General features: G+C 52.4%; 1 protein-coding gene across 1 annotated transcript; it reads right to left on the bottom strand.

The window, feature by feature from the left end:
• Positions 1 to 5,684: 5,684 nt before the first annotated feature.
• Positions 5,685 to 11,372, bottom strand: LOC143766741 (E3 ubiquitin/ISG15 ligase TRIM25-like). Its single transcript, XM_077254642.1, has one exon. The coding sequence runs from the start codon at positions 11,141 to 11,143 to the stop codon at positions 9,269 to 9,271; it is 1,875 nt and encodes a 624-aa protein (XP_077110757.1). The 5' UTR covers positions 11,144 to 11,372; the 3' UTR covers positions 5,685 to 9,268.
• Between the last annotated feature and the right edge of the window lie 1,900 nt (positions 11,373 to 13,272).

Here is a 13,272-nt window from a genome sequence, read left to right as displayed (position 1 = left end):
GTGTGAGAGGCATGGACAGCCTGTGTGTTGGACTCTCCATACATGTGTCCCGGCTGTGTGACAGGCATACAGGCATGGACAGCCTGTGTGTTGGGCCCTCCATACATGTGTCGCGGCTGTGTGACAGGCATGGACAGCCTGTGTTTTGGGCCCTCCATACATATGTCGCGGCTGTGTGACAGGCATGGACAGCCTGAGTGTTGGGCTCTCCATACATGTGTCGCGGCTGTGTGAGAGGCATGGACAGCCTGTGTGTTGGACTCTCCATACATGTGTCCCGGCTGTGTGACAGGCATGGACAGCCTGTGTGTTGGGCTCTCCATACATGTGTCGCGGCTGTGTGACAGGCACGGACAGCGTGTGTGTTGGGCCCTCCATACATGTGTCGCGGCTGTGTGACAGGCATGGACAGCCTGTGTGTTGGGCCCTCCATACATGTGTCGCGGCTGTGTGACAGGCATGGACAGCCTGTGTGTTGGACTCTCCATACATGTGTCGCGGCTGTGTGACAGGCATGGACAGCCTGTGTGTTGGGCTCTCCATACTTGTGTCGCGGCTGTGTGACAGGCATGGACAGCCTGTGTGTTGGGCTCTCCATACGTGTGTCGCGGCTGTGTGACAGGCATGGACAGCCTGTGTGTTGGGCTCTCCATACATGTGTCGCGGCTGTGTGACAGGCATGGACAGCCTGTGTGTTGGGCTATCCATACATGTGTCACGGCTGTGTGACAGGCATGGACAGCCTGTGTGTTGGGCTCTCCATACCTGTGTCGCGGCTGTGTGACAGGCATGGACAGCCTGTGTGTTGGGCTCTCCATACATGTGTCGTGGCTGTGTGACAGGCACGGACAGCCTGTGTGTTGGGCTCTCCATACATGTGTCGCGGCTGTGTGACAGGCATGGACAGCCTGTGTGTTGGGCCCTCCATACCTGTGTCACGGGTGTGTGACAGGCATGGACAGCCTGTGTGTTTGGCTCTCCATACATGTGTCGCGGCTGTGTGACAGGCATGGACAGCCTGAGTGTTGGGCTCTCCATACATGTGTCGCGGCTGTGTGACAGGCATGGACAGCCTGTGTGTTGGGCTCTCCATACCTGTGTCGCGTCTGTGTGACAGGCATGGACAGCCTGCGTGTTGGGCTCTCCATACCTGTGTCGCGGCTGTGTGAGAGGCATGGACAGCCTGTGTGTTGGGCTCTCCATACATGTGTCGCGGCTGTGTCACAGGCATGGACAGCCTGTGTGTTGGGCTCTCCATACCTGTGTCGCGGCTGTGTGAGAGGCATGGACAGCCTGTGTGTTGGGCTCTCCATACATGTGTCGCGGCTGTGTGACAGGCATGGACAGCCTGTGTGTTGGGCTCTCCATACATGTGTCGCGGCTGTGTGACAGGCATGGACAGCCTGTGTGTTGGGCTCTCCATACATGTGTCGCGTCTGTGTGACAGGCATGGACAGCCTGTGTGTTGGGCCCTCCATACATGTGTCGCGGCTGTGTGACAGGCATGGACAGCCTGAGTGTTGGGCTCTCCATACATGTGTCGCGGCTGTGTGACAGGCATGGACAGCCTGTGTGTTGGGCTCTCCATACATGTGTCGCGTCTGTGTGACAGGCATGGACAGCCTGTGTGTTGGGCCCTCCATACATGTGTCGCGGCTGTGTGACAGGCATGGACATCCTGTGTGTTGGGCTCTCCATACATGTGTCGCGTTTGTGTGATAGGCATGGACAGCCTGAGTGTTGGGCTCTCCATACATGTGTCGCGGCTGTGTGACAGGCATGGACAGCCTGTGTGTTGGGCTCTCCATACATGTGTCGCGTCTGTGTGACAGGCATGGACAGCCTGTGTGTTGGGCCCTCCATACATGTGTCGCGGCTGTGTGACAGGCATGGACAGCCTGTGTGTTGGGCTCTCCATACATGTGTCGCGTCTGTGTGATAGGCATGGACAGCCTGAGTGTTGGGCCCTCCATACATGTGTCGCGGCTGTGTGACAGGCATGGACAGCCTGTGTGTTGGGCTCTCCATACATGTGTCGCGGCTGTGTGACAGGCATGGACAGCCTGAGTGTTGGGCTCTCCATACATGTGTCGTGGCTGTGTGACAGGCATGGACAGCCTGTGTGTTGGGCTCTCCATACATGTGTCGCGTCTGTGTGACAGGCATGGACAGCCTGTGTGTTGGGCTCTCCATGCATGTGTCGAGGAAATGTGACAGGCGTGGACAGCCTGTGTGTTGGGATCTCCATACATGTATCGCGGCTGTGTGACAGGCATTGACAGCCTGTGTGTTGGGCTCTCCATACATGTGTCGCGGCTTTGTGACAGGCATGGACAGCCTGTGTGTTGGGCTCTCCATACATGTGTCGTGGCTGTGTGAGAGGCATGGACAGCCTGTGTGTTGGGCTCTCCATACATGTGTCGCGGCTGTGTGACAGGCATGGACAGCCTGTGTGTTGGGCTCTCCATACATGTGTCGCGGCTGTGTGACAGGCATGGACAGCCTGTGTGTTGGGCTCTCCATACATGTGTCGCGTCTGTGTGACAGGCATGGACAGCCTGTGTGTTGGGCCCTCCATACATGTGTCGCGGCTGTGTGACAGGCATGGACAGCCTGTGTGTTGGACTCTCCATACATGTGTCACGGCTGTGTGACAGGCATGGACAGCCTGTGTGTTGGGCTCTCCATACATGTGTCGCGGCTGTGTGACAGGCATGGACAGCCTGTGTGTTGGGCTCTCCATACATGTGTCGCGGCTGTGTGACAGGCATGGACAGCCTGAGTGTTGGGCTCTCCGTACATGTGTCGCGGCTTTGTGACAGGCATGGACAGCCTGTGTGTTGGGCTCTCCATACATGTGTCGTGGCTGTGTGACAGGCATGGACAGCCTGTGTGTTGGGCTCTCCATACATGTGTCGTGGCTGTGTGACAGGCATGGACAGCCTGTGTGTTGGGCTCTCCATACCTGTGTCGTGGCTGTGTGACAGGCATGGACAGCCTGTGTGTTGGGCTCTCCATACATGTGTCGAGGCTATGTGACAGGCATGGACAGCCTGTGTGTTGGGCCCTCCATATATGTATTGTGGCTATGTGACAGGCATGGACAGCCTGTGTGTTGGGCTCTCCATACATGTGTCGAGGCTATGTGACAGGCGTGGACAGCCTGTGTGTTGGGCTCTCCATACATGTGTCGCGGCTGTGTGACAGGCATGGACAGCCTGCGTGTTGGGCTCTCCATACATGTGTCGCGGCTGTGTGAGAGGCATGGACAGCCTGTGTGTTGGGCTCTCCATACATGTGTCGCGGCTGTGTCACAGGCATGGACAGCCTGTGTGTTGGGCTCTCCATACATGTGTCGCGGCTGTGTGACAGGCATGGACAGCCTGTGTGTTGGGCCCTCCATACATGTGTCACGGCTGTGTGACAGGCATGGACAGCCTGTGTGTTGGGCCCTCCATACATGTGTCGCGTCTGTGTGACAGGCATGGACAGCCTGTGTGTTGGGCTCTCCATACATGTGTCACGGCTGTGTGACAGGCATGGACAGCCTGTGTGTTGGGCCCTCCATACATGTGTCGCGGCTGTGTGACAGGCATGGACAGCCTGTGTGTTGGGCCCTCCATACATGTGTCGTGCCTGTCACACATGCAGCTGTGGCGCCGATCAGCTGATCGTCCTTCTTTTATATTTTTTCACAGTTAGGGGGTCTGGGGTGTCCTTACGTATCTCCTCTGTGCTGGTCTGGGGGTCGCAGGACTGACGTGCAGGCAGCGCTGTGGAACCACAAGGACCAGCTGATAGTGTAATTATGAGGACGTGTTGCATGTAATAAAGGGGTCCACGCACATTGTCCCTCTGCCTCATGCTGTGGATGCCTCTGGCTTCTCTGCAGGACTCTCTGTCTCTGTCATTTCCAAAATAGGAATCAATTATAAGACGTCTTCTTTTATTCGTTCTCCCCATGTTACATGCGATCCCACAGGTTCTCCGGGTGGTTGTGACTGGAGACAGTGACCGCACATTATACACCGTGTGTCATATACCACACACAACACACCGCACAACACACCACCTGTCACACCCCGCACAACACACCACCTGTCACACCCCGCACAACACACCGTGCGTCACACACCACACAATACACCGCATATCATACACCGCACAACACACCGCACAACACACTGCACATCACACACCGCACAACACACCGCACAACACACACCGCAAAACACACCGCACAACACACCACCTGTCACACCCCGCACAACACACCGTGCGTCACACACCACACAATACACCGCATATCACACACCGCACAACACACCACCTGTCACACCCCACACAACATACCGTGCGTCACGCACCACACAATACACCGCATATCACACACCGCACAACACTCCACACATCACACACCGCGTGTCACACCCCGCACAACACACTGCCCGTCACACACCGCACAATACACCGCACATCACACACCGTGTGTCACACACTGCACAACACACCGCGCATCACACACCGCACATCACACACCACGCGCCACACACCGCACAACACACACCGCACAACACACACTGCACAACACACACAGCATGTCACACACCGCACGTCACACACCGCGCATCACACACCGCACAACACACCGCGCATCACACACCGCACATCACACACCACGCGTCACACACCGCACAACACACACAGCATGTCACACACCACACGTCACACACCACGCGTCACACACCGCACAACACACCGTGCGTCACACACCGTGGGTCACACCGAATGTCACACCCCGCCTGTCACACCCCGCACAACATACCGTGCGTCACACACCACACAATACACTGCATATCACACACCGCACAACACACCACCTGTCACACCCCGCACAACATACCGTGCGTCACACACCACACAATACACCGCATATCACACACCGCACAACACTCCACACACATGTCACACCCCGCACAACACACCGCACATCACACACCGCACAACACACCACCTGTCACACCCCACACATCACACCGTGCGTCACACACCACACAATACACCGCATATCAGACACCGCACAACACTCCACACATCACACACCGCGTGTCACACCCCGCACAACACACTGCCCGTCACACACCGCACAATACACCGCACATCACACACCGTGTGTCACACACTGCACAACACACCGCGCATCACACACCGCACATCACACACCACGCGTCACACACCGCACAACACACACCGCACAACACACACCGCACAACACACACTGCACAACACACACAGCATGTCACACACCGCACAACACACCGCGCATCACACACCGCACATCACACATCACGCGTCACACACCGCACAACACACACTGCACAACACACACAGCATGTCACACACCGCACGTCACACACCACGCGTCACACACTGCACAACACACCGTGCGTCACACACCGTGGGTCACACCGAATATCACACACCGCATGTCACACACCGCACATCACACCGCACAACACACCGCACATCACCCACCTCACATAACACCGCATGTCACACCCCGCACAACACACACCGTACAACACACACCGCACAACACACCTCACGTCACACACCACACATCACACCGCACAACACACCGCCCGTCGCACACTGCACATCACACGCCGCACATCACACACCGCTCTATGCATTACTGTTTATTATGGCGGAGGCTGCGGTATACACAGAAGACGGGATTATCACAGCGATACAATGATGGATACACAGACATTACAGAGGAGGCGCCCGGTTACACAGATATGACGAGCCACGACTGTCTCACCATGTGCAGATCTCTGCTTGCTGTCAGTGAATGGAAACGTCCTTGTTTAATGTTTCTGAGAGCTGAGGGTTTGCTGCAATGTATCAGTCCAGACGATCCTCTGCGAGCAGAACGATACAGGACAGAGACTCGTGTTGATGATGTGTTTGGCTCATGGAGGATTGTCCACATCAGTGGGGATCACATGAGAGACCGTGACTACTCTGGGGGCCGAAGCAACGGGCTGAAATTAATTCTGCTTTATAATAAGGTTATAAACCACAATGTTCCTGGAATACAGTCCATGTACCTATATTAACAGCCCCCGCACAGTATGATGTATCCACAGCCTCCCACACAGTGTGATGTCCTCACTGCTCCCCACACACAGTATCATGTCCTCACAGCCCCCACACATAGTATGATGTCCTCAGAGCCCCCACACAGTATGATGTCCTCACAGCCCCCCACACAGTATGATGTATCCACAGCCTCCCACACAGTGTGATGTCCTCACTGCTCTCCACACACAGTATCATGTCCTCACAGCCCCCACACATAGTATGATGTGCTCAGAGCCCCCACACAGTATGATGTCCTCACAGCCCCCCACACAGTATGATGTATCCACAGCCTCCCACACAGTGTGATGTCCTCACTGCTCCCCACACACAGTATCATGTCCTCACAGCCCCCACACATAGTATGATGTGCTCAGAGCCCCCACACAGTATGATGTCCTCACAGCCCCCGCACAGTATGATGTATCCACAGCCTCCCACACAGTGTGATGTCCTCACTGCTCCCCACACACAGTATCATGTCCTCACAGCCCCCACACATAGTATGATGTCCTCACAGCCTCCCACACAGTGTGATGTCCTCACTGCTCCCCACACACAGTATCATGTCCTCAGAGCCCCACACAGTATGATGTCCTCACAGCCCCCCACACAGTATGATGTATCCACAGCCTCCCACACAGTGTGATGTCCTCACTGCTCCCCACACACAGTATCATGTCCTCACAGCCCCCACACATAGTTTGATGTCCTCAGAGCCCCCACACAGTATGATGTCCTCACAGCCCCCCACACAGTATGATGTTCTCACAGCCCCCCGCACAGTGTGATGTCCTCACCCCCCCCCCGCGCAGTATGATGTCTTCACAGCTCCCGCACAGTATAATGCCCTCACAGCCCCCACATAGTCTGATGTCCTCACAGCCCCCTGCACAGAATGTCCTCACAGCCCCCCGCACAGTATGAAGTCCTCACAGCCCCCCCAGTACAGTATGAAGTTCTCACAGCCCCCCACACAGTATGAAGTTCTCACAGCCCCTGCATAGTATGGTGTCCTCACAGCCCCCAGTACAGTATGAAGTTTTCACAGTCCCCCACACAGTATGATGTCTTCACAGCACCCAACACAGTATGATGTCCTCACAGCCCCCAACACAATACGATGTCCTTATAGGCCCCCTGCACAGTATGATGTCCTCACAGGCCCCTGCACAGTATGATGTCCTCACAATCCCCACACATGGTATAATGGTCCTCACAGCCCCCCAGATATGGGATGATGGTCCTCACAGTCCCCACAAATGGTATAATGGTCCTGTCATGACTTTGTTGCCGAATGTCATGGGACCAGGGGCTCCTTCCCTGTCCTTAATGCTAGGGGCGCTCTAGCTCGCCGTGTTCCCCGGATTACTTCTGATGGTGAAGACGCAGGGGCCACATACCTTGCCTTAGCTCTTAAATTCTCCCTCAGTCTGTACCCTTCCCCCCACCCCGGGAATAAGGGAGTAGCAGATACACCAACCAGACTAACAAGCTAATAGGAACAGGGATAAAGGAAAATACCAATCATGCAAATATACTCACACATATAGCAGAGGTAAACACCGGGGAGTGGAGGATGTGGTAAAATCAAAGTAGGAGAAGAAAGGGAATTATCACACACAAAACCTAGCAACAGTCACAGATAAATCCACCAAACACCTTCTCCAATAACCACCACCAACAACCTCCAGCCATGCAGTATAAGCCACTCCGACAATGAGTGCTAGCCAGGGCCCAGATTATATAGGAGATGGGAGTGGCCAGCAGTGCACAGCTGAGAACCTTAATGCAGGAAAGCTTCCAGGAGCTCTCAACTGAGCAGAATGACCCCTGCACTGCTAGAAGAAACCTTCACCGTTTAATAAGGTGAAGTGCTTCTAATTAGGGCAGGAGTAGGAGAAATCAGACAGTGGGGTCTTCTGGCTCCTCTCTGTTGCGGTAAACCCGTGACAAGTCCTCACAGGCCCCACACATACTGGATGATGGTCCCCAAAGCCACTCACATATCATATAATGGTTCTCAGAGCCCATCACAAATGGTATAATGGTCCTCACAGCCCCCACATATGGTGTGATGGTCCTCACAGCTCCTGTATACACTATGAGCACACAGACAGCACCCTATATACAGTATTAACCCAAACGCAGCTCCCCTATATACATTGAGTCCCCACATAGGCCCCTTGTAAGCAGTATGAGCCGACACATAGCTCCACTATACAGTATGAGCCCACACATAGCCCCCTATATACAGTATGAGCCCCCACACATCTCATCTATAAACAGTATGAGCCTCCACATAGCCCCCCTATATACAGTATGAGCCCACACACAGCCCCTATAAACAGTATGAGCCCCCACATAGTCCCCTATAAACATTATGAGCCCCACACAGCCCCCTATCTACAGCATGAGCCCACACACAGCCCCTATAAACAGTGTGGGCCTCCACGTAGCCCCTCTATATAAAGTTTGAGACCCCACACAGCTCCTCAAATGGTATGATGCCCGGACACATTTATATGTTTAGAAAATAAAGCACGTCCCCCTGCTCTCGTTCCCCCAGCACCCTGTTCCAGTCTTGATGCTCCACACAGACATCATTGCGCTTGCTGTCTTAGTCGCACAGACTGAATGGTGGAAGAAGGAGCCGGCAGCCGCCTTCCTCCATCACTATATGCACCGTCATCTACATCCCGAGGATTGAGATAGCGGAGAATTGGGATGCCGGGTGGAGGAGGGCGGCCAAAGGGTGCGACTCGTGGGCCACGGTTTTCAGTCCTTCAGTTGTCCCAGTCTACAGGCCAGACAGGAACAGCCAGAATGCCAGATGTGCCCCAAGGACCGCACTTTTCCCAGGTCTGGTCATGAACCCTCATAGCAGGAGATGGATGTGTTTAGTGCAGGTTGTCTAGACTGATGCACTATAACAAAGCTTTGCTGTGGCTAGTTATTCACTAGGATATCTGCTGCCATCTGTGACAACCCTTGGGGGAAAGAAATGGCTGTAATATTGGTTATGAGGTGACCCCCTACACCCAACGCTTGGTCACATGTCCAGCACTCCCCAATAGCTCTTCCCTGATCTATGGAAGGGCCACATGGAAACCTCTTACGCCTTCTACAGGCGACCACCACCTACTGGCCATGCAGCGACATGAGGTCCACTGTTCTTCAGCATCATCCACGCCCCACCATGTGAATCCAACCAGAGTCTGAAGATGGCGTGAAGTGGTTTGGTGAAGGTGGCGTGGAAGGAGAACAGGTGTCGGATGGGGTCACTCAGCTCATAAAAGGACAGGTGACCCGCCTCATAGTCCAGGTACACCCCGAAGCGCTGGCAGGTAAACTTATCCGGCAGCTTGACCTCCTTGCAGGCATGCATCACCGAGTACTGGTTGTTCCATTTGCACAAGCCCCACGATTTGGTGTTGCACCCGATGTAGGAGCGGAAGCCTTTCCTGGCGATACTGGGATACGACATTCCCAGTCTCCAGTTTCCCCACTTACTTGTTTCCACCATCCAGAAATGTCGTCCCGTGGAGAAGCTGGAGCTGCTTAACACTTGGTGGTCTTTGAACCTCTGTGGGGTCTTTGGTTTTGGTTCATGTGTTTCTACCCAATAAAATGATTTCAAATCTGGGAGGACCCGAATATTATTCCCAGCCGTGTCCTCATCCAGAAAGATGTCAGACTCTTCATTCATGAAAAGACCATTATGGGCAATGGTGACCAACTCAGCAAAACCAGTGTGCAGAATCTCTGAGACCGGAGGTTGATCCAGATCATGAACAGCTCTAGAATAGTCCTGTTGGTCGTTACCACCATCAATGTTTTTTAGTTTCAGTCCCTTGAGGCCTGGGATTGGAATGGATGTGATACGCAGCTCTTCGATGGTGGGCATCTGCTTGGATAACTCAACGTTCTTCACTAACAGGTCTTTGAGGACTGAAATAGGATCAGATTTGGTACTCAGCTCCTCAATGGTGGTCATCTTGGGCAACTCTTCCTTCTTAATTTCTAATTCATTGAGGACTGTGATAGGATCCGATGTGGTACTTAGTTCCTCAATGGTGATCATCTTCATTGGCAACTCTTCCTTCTCAATTTCTAATCCATTGAGGACTGTGATAGGATCAGATGTGGTACACAGCTCTTTGATAATGGTCATCTTTTTGGACAACTCATCCTTTTTTGCTTCCAGTTCTTTGATCTCCTTCTGACATGGTGCTGAAGCTTTCTCTGCCTGCCTGGAGATCTCACTCAGGACTTTCTTCTCTAAAACTTCCATGTGTTTCCTCATGTCCTTAAAGACCACATTAACCTTCTTGTTAAGTCCCTCAGCTTCCAGTTGAAGCAGTTGACCATGTTTCTTCAGATCTTGGATTCTGTCTTCAGCTTCAGAACTTGATGACAACAGTTTCTCCAAGATATTGTTCAGCTCATCCTTCATGGGAGTCTCATCGATGGACTCCACCAGGTGTTCCCTCTGTTCTACCATACAATAAAGGCAGAGATAAGCGGCATCTTCTGCACAGGAACTTTCCAGCATCTTCTTATGGATGGAGCATCTTCTGATGTCCATATTATGGATTGGGTTGGACACGACGTGTTCTGCAGATTTAGTGTAGACTTTCAGATGGTCGTGACCTAGAGAAGCTTCACCCAGCAGGCAGGATTTGATGTCGGGTACCGGAGAGTGATTACAGTAAGTGCAGATGGTGACAGGCACCTCCTCACCAGGCTTGGCAGACGGGGTGAGCGGTGACGGGGAGCAAAGCATGACATCGCCCAAGGTCTGGTACCTTCTCGGTGAGGAATTGGATTGCGTCTTGCAGTCAGGACACGTATAAACTCCAGCCGCCCCATGCATCTCCAGCAGATGAGCAATGCAACCCCGGCAGAAGCTGTGCCCACATCTCAGCGATGAAGCTTCCTTACAAATGTCCTGGCACAGCGGGCAGATCACCTCGTCCCTCAGATTGTCAGTCGCCATCACCGATCACAGGAGGCCAGAAGAAGGTGTAGTGACAGGTGGTGGAGGTGTTCTCAGGTTTACACTCCTGGCAATAGTCTATGGTGTTTAGTTCGCAGCTGAGGCAGGGAAGATTTGCAGATCTCATGCAGGGAGGTTCTACATCCACATCACCATCACGTGGTCAAGGAGCTGCTGTAATAGCAGAACTGGAGACAGGAAGGGATGAGGGAAGCCATTATTGTGTGGTGACGCATGAAGCCACACAGCATCTGTCCATTAACTCCATCCTGCCCGCTCCGAGTAGAAATTAAAGGGGCTTGAACAATTTTTTAGAATGTTAAAAAAAAAAACCCGAAGAAGTCGCCCCGACCTAACGGATCCTGGGCCCCTCGGGTTTTGGCACATCTCAGGTCCCCTGCCGCTCTTTATATTTCTCACTCCTCAGATTTCATCCTGATTCGTACATTTATAAACGGAAAATTATTTTTTCTCCTCTTGTAGCTGGAGTACCCGTTAACGAAATGCTATATGGTCACTAAATTGCATCTGTCAAAAGTGTAAACCTGAGGACTCCTCCACCACCCATCACTACACCTTCTGCAGACCTTCTGTGGTCAATGGTGGCGTGTGACAATCTGAGGGACTAACTGACCTCCTTTCTGTCGGGACGTTTGTATGGAAGCCTCATCCCTGACATGTGGGAACAGCTTCTGCCGGAGTTTACAAGTGTCCTAAATGCAAGATGCCATCCAATTCCTCTCCGAGAAGGGACCAGACCCTGGGCGATGACATCCATTGCGTCTCATCTGCCCAGCCTGGTCAGGAGGCTCCTGTCACAGTCTACCCTTAGGGTATGTGTCCACGTTCAGGATTGCATCAGGATTTGGTCAGGATTTTATGCAGGTAAAATCCTGAACAAATCTGCACCTGAGGTCACTGGCAGGTCACCTGCGTTGTCCTTGCGTTTTTTTCTGCAATGTAAAGACATGCTGCGTTCTTAAAAGACGCGCCGCATGTGCGTTTTCGCGGGTATGTCGCATGCGTCTTTTACTGAATAGTGGAGACGGGATTTCATTAAATCCCCTCCACTATGCTGTAACATCTGGACGCTGCATTTTTGACGCTGCAGCTCAATGCTGCGTCAAAAACGCAGCGTTTCCTGAACGTGGAAACATACCCTTACTGTACCAGTCTACGGTACCCGACATCAAATCCTGCCTGCCGTGTGAAGTCTTAAGAACACGTCGTTTCCAACCCCACCCTTAACATGGACATCAGAAGAAGCTCCATCCATAAGAAGATGCTGGACAGTTAATGAGGTGAAGATGCCGCTTATCTCTGTCTTTATTGCATGGCCAAACACAGGGAACACCTGGTGGAATCACTTGATGAGACTCCCATGAAGAAGAAGGAGAAGTTGAACGATGTCTTGAAGGAACTGTCAAGATCAGAAGCTGAAGACAGAATCCAAGATCTGAAGAAACATGGTCAACTGCTTCAAATGGAGGCCAAGGGTCTTTCGCAAGAAGGTCAATGTGGTCTTTTAGTACATGGAAATTTTAGAGAAGAAAGTCCTGAGTCAAATCTTCAGGCAGGCAGAGAAAGCTTCAACACCATGTCAAGAGGAGATCCATGAAGTGGAAGTGAAGAAGGATGAGTTGTCCAAAAAATTACCATCATCGAAGAGCTGTGCATCACATCTGATTCTATCATGGTCCTCAATGGACTGGAAATGAAGGAGTGTGAGTTGTCCATGAAGATGACCACCATCGAAAAGCTGTGTAAGAAATCTGATCCTACCTCAGTCATCAAGCTCCTGGAAGAGAAGATAAGTTGTCTAAAAAAAATGACCATCATTAAAGAGCTGTTTATCATATCTGATTCTGTCATGGTCCTCTATGGACTGGAAGTGAAGGAGCATGAGTTGTCCATGAAGATGACCACCAACGAAAAGCTGTGTAAGAAATCTGATCCTACCTCAGTCATCAAGCTCCTGGAAGAGAAGATAAGTTGTCTAAAAAAATGACCATCATTGAAGAGCTGTTTATCATATCTGATTCTGTCATGGTCCTCTATTGACTGGAAGTGAAGGAGTATGAGTTGTCCATGAAGATGACCACCATCGAAGAACTGTGTATCACATCTGA

Source organism: Ranitomeya variabilis, chromosome 4 (assembly GCF_051348905.1).
Source record: "Ranitomeya variabilis isolate aRanVar5 chromosome 4, aRanVar5.hap1, whole genome shotgun sequence".
Lineage (NCBI taxonomy): Eukaryota > Metazoa > Chordata > Amphibia > Anura > Dendrobatidae > Ranitomeya > Ranitomeya variabilis.
The sequence above is the reverse complement of the archived record's forward strand: the minus strand, read 5'-3'. Positions and strand labels throughout refer to the sequence as shown.

Bases quoted from the DNA above. Each gene is read 5' to 3' on its own strand.
- LOC143766741 (XM_077254642.1), bottom strand. From the start codon at position 11,143: ATGGCGACTGACAATCTGAGGGACGAGGTGATCTGCCCGCTGTGCCAG.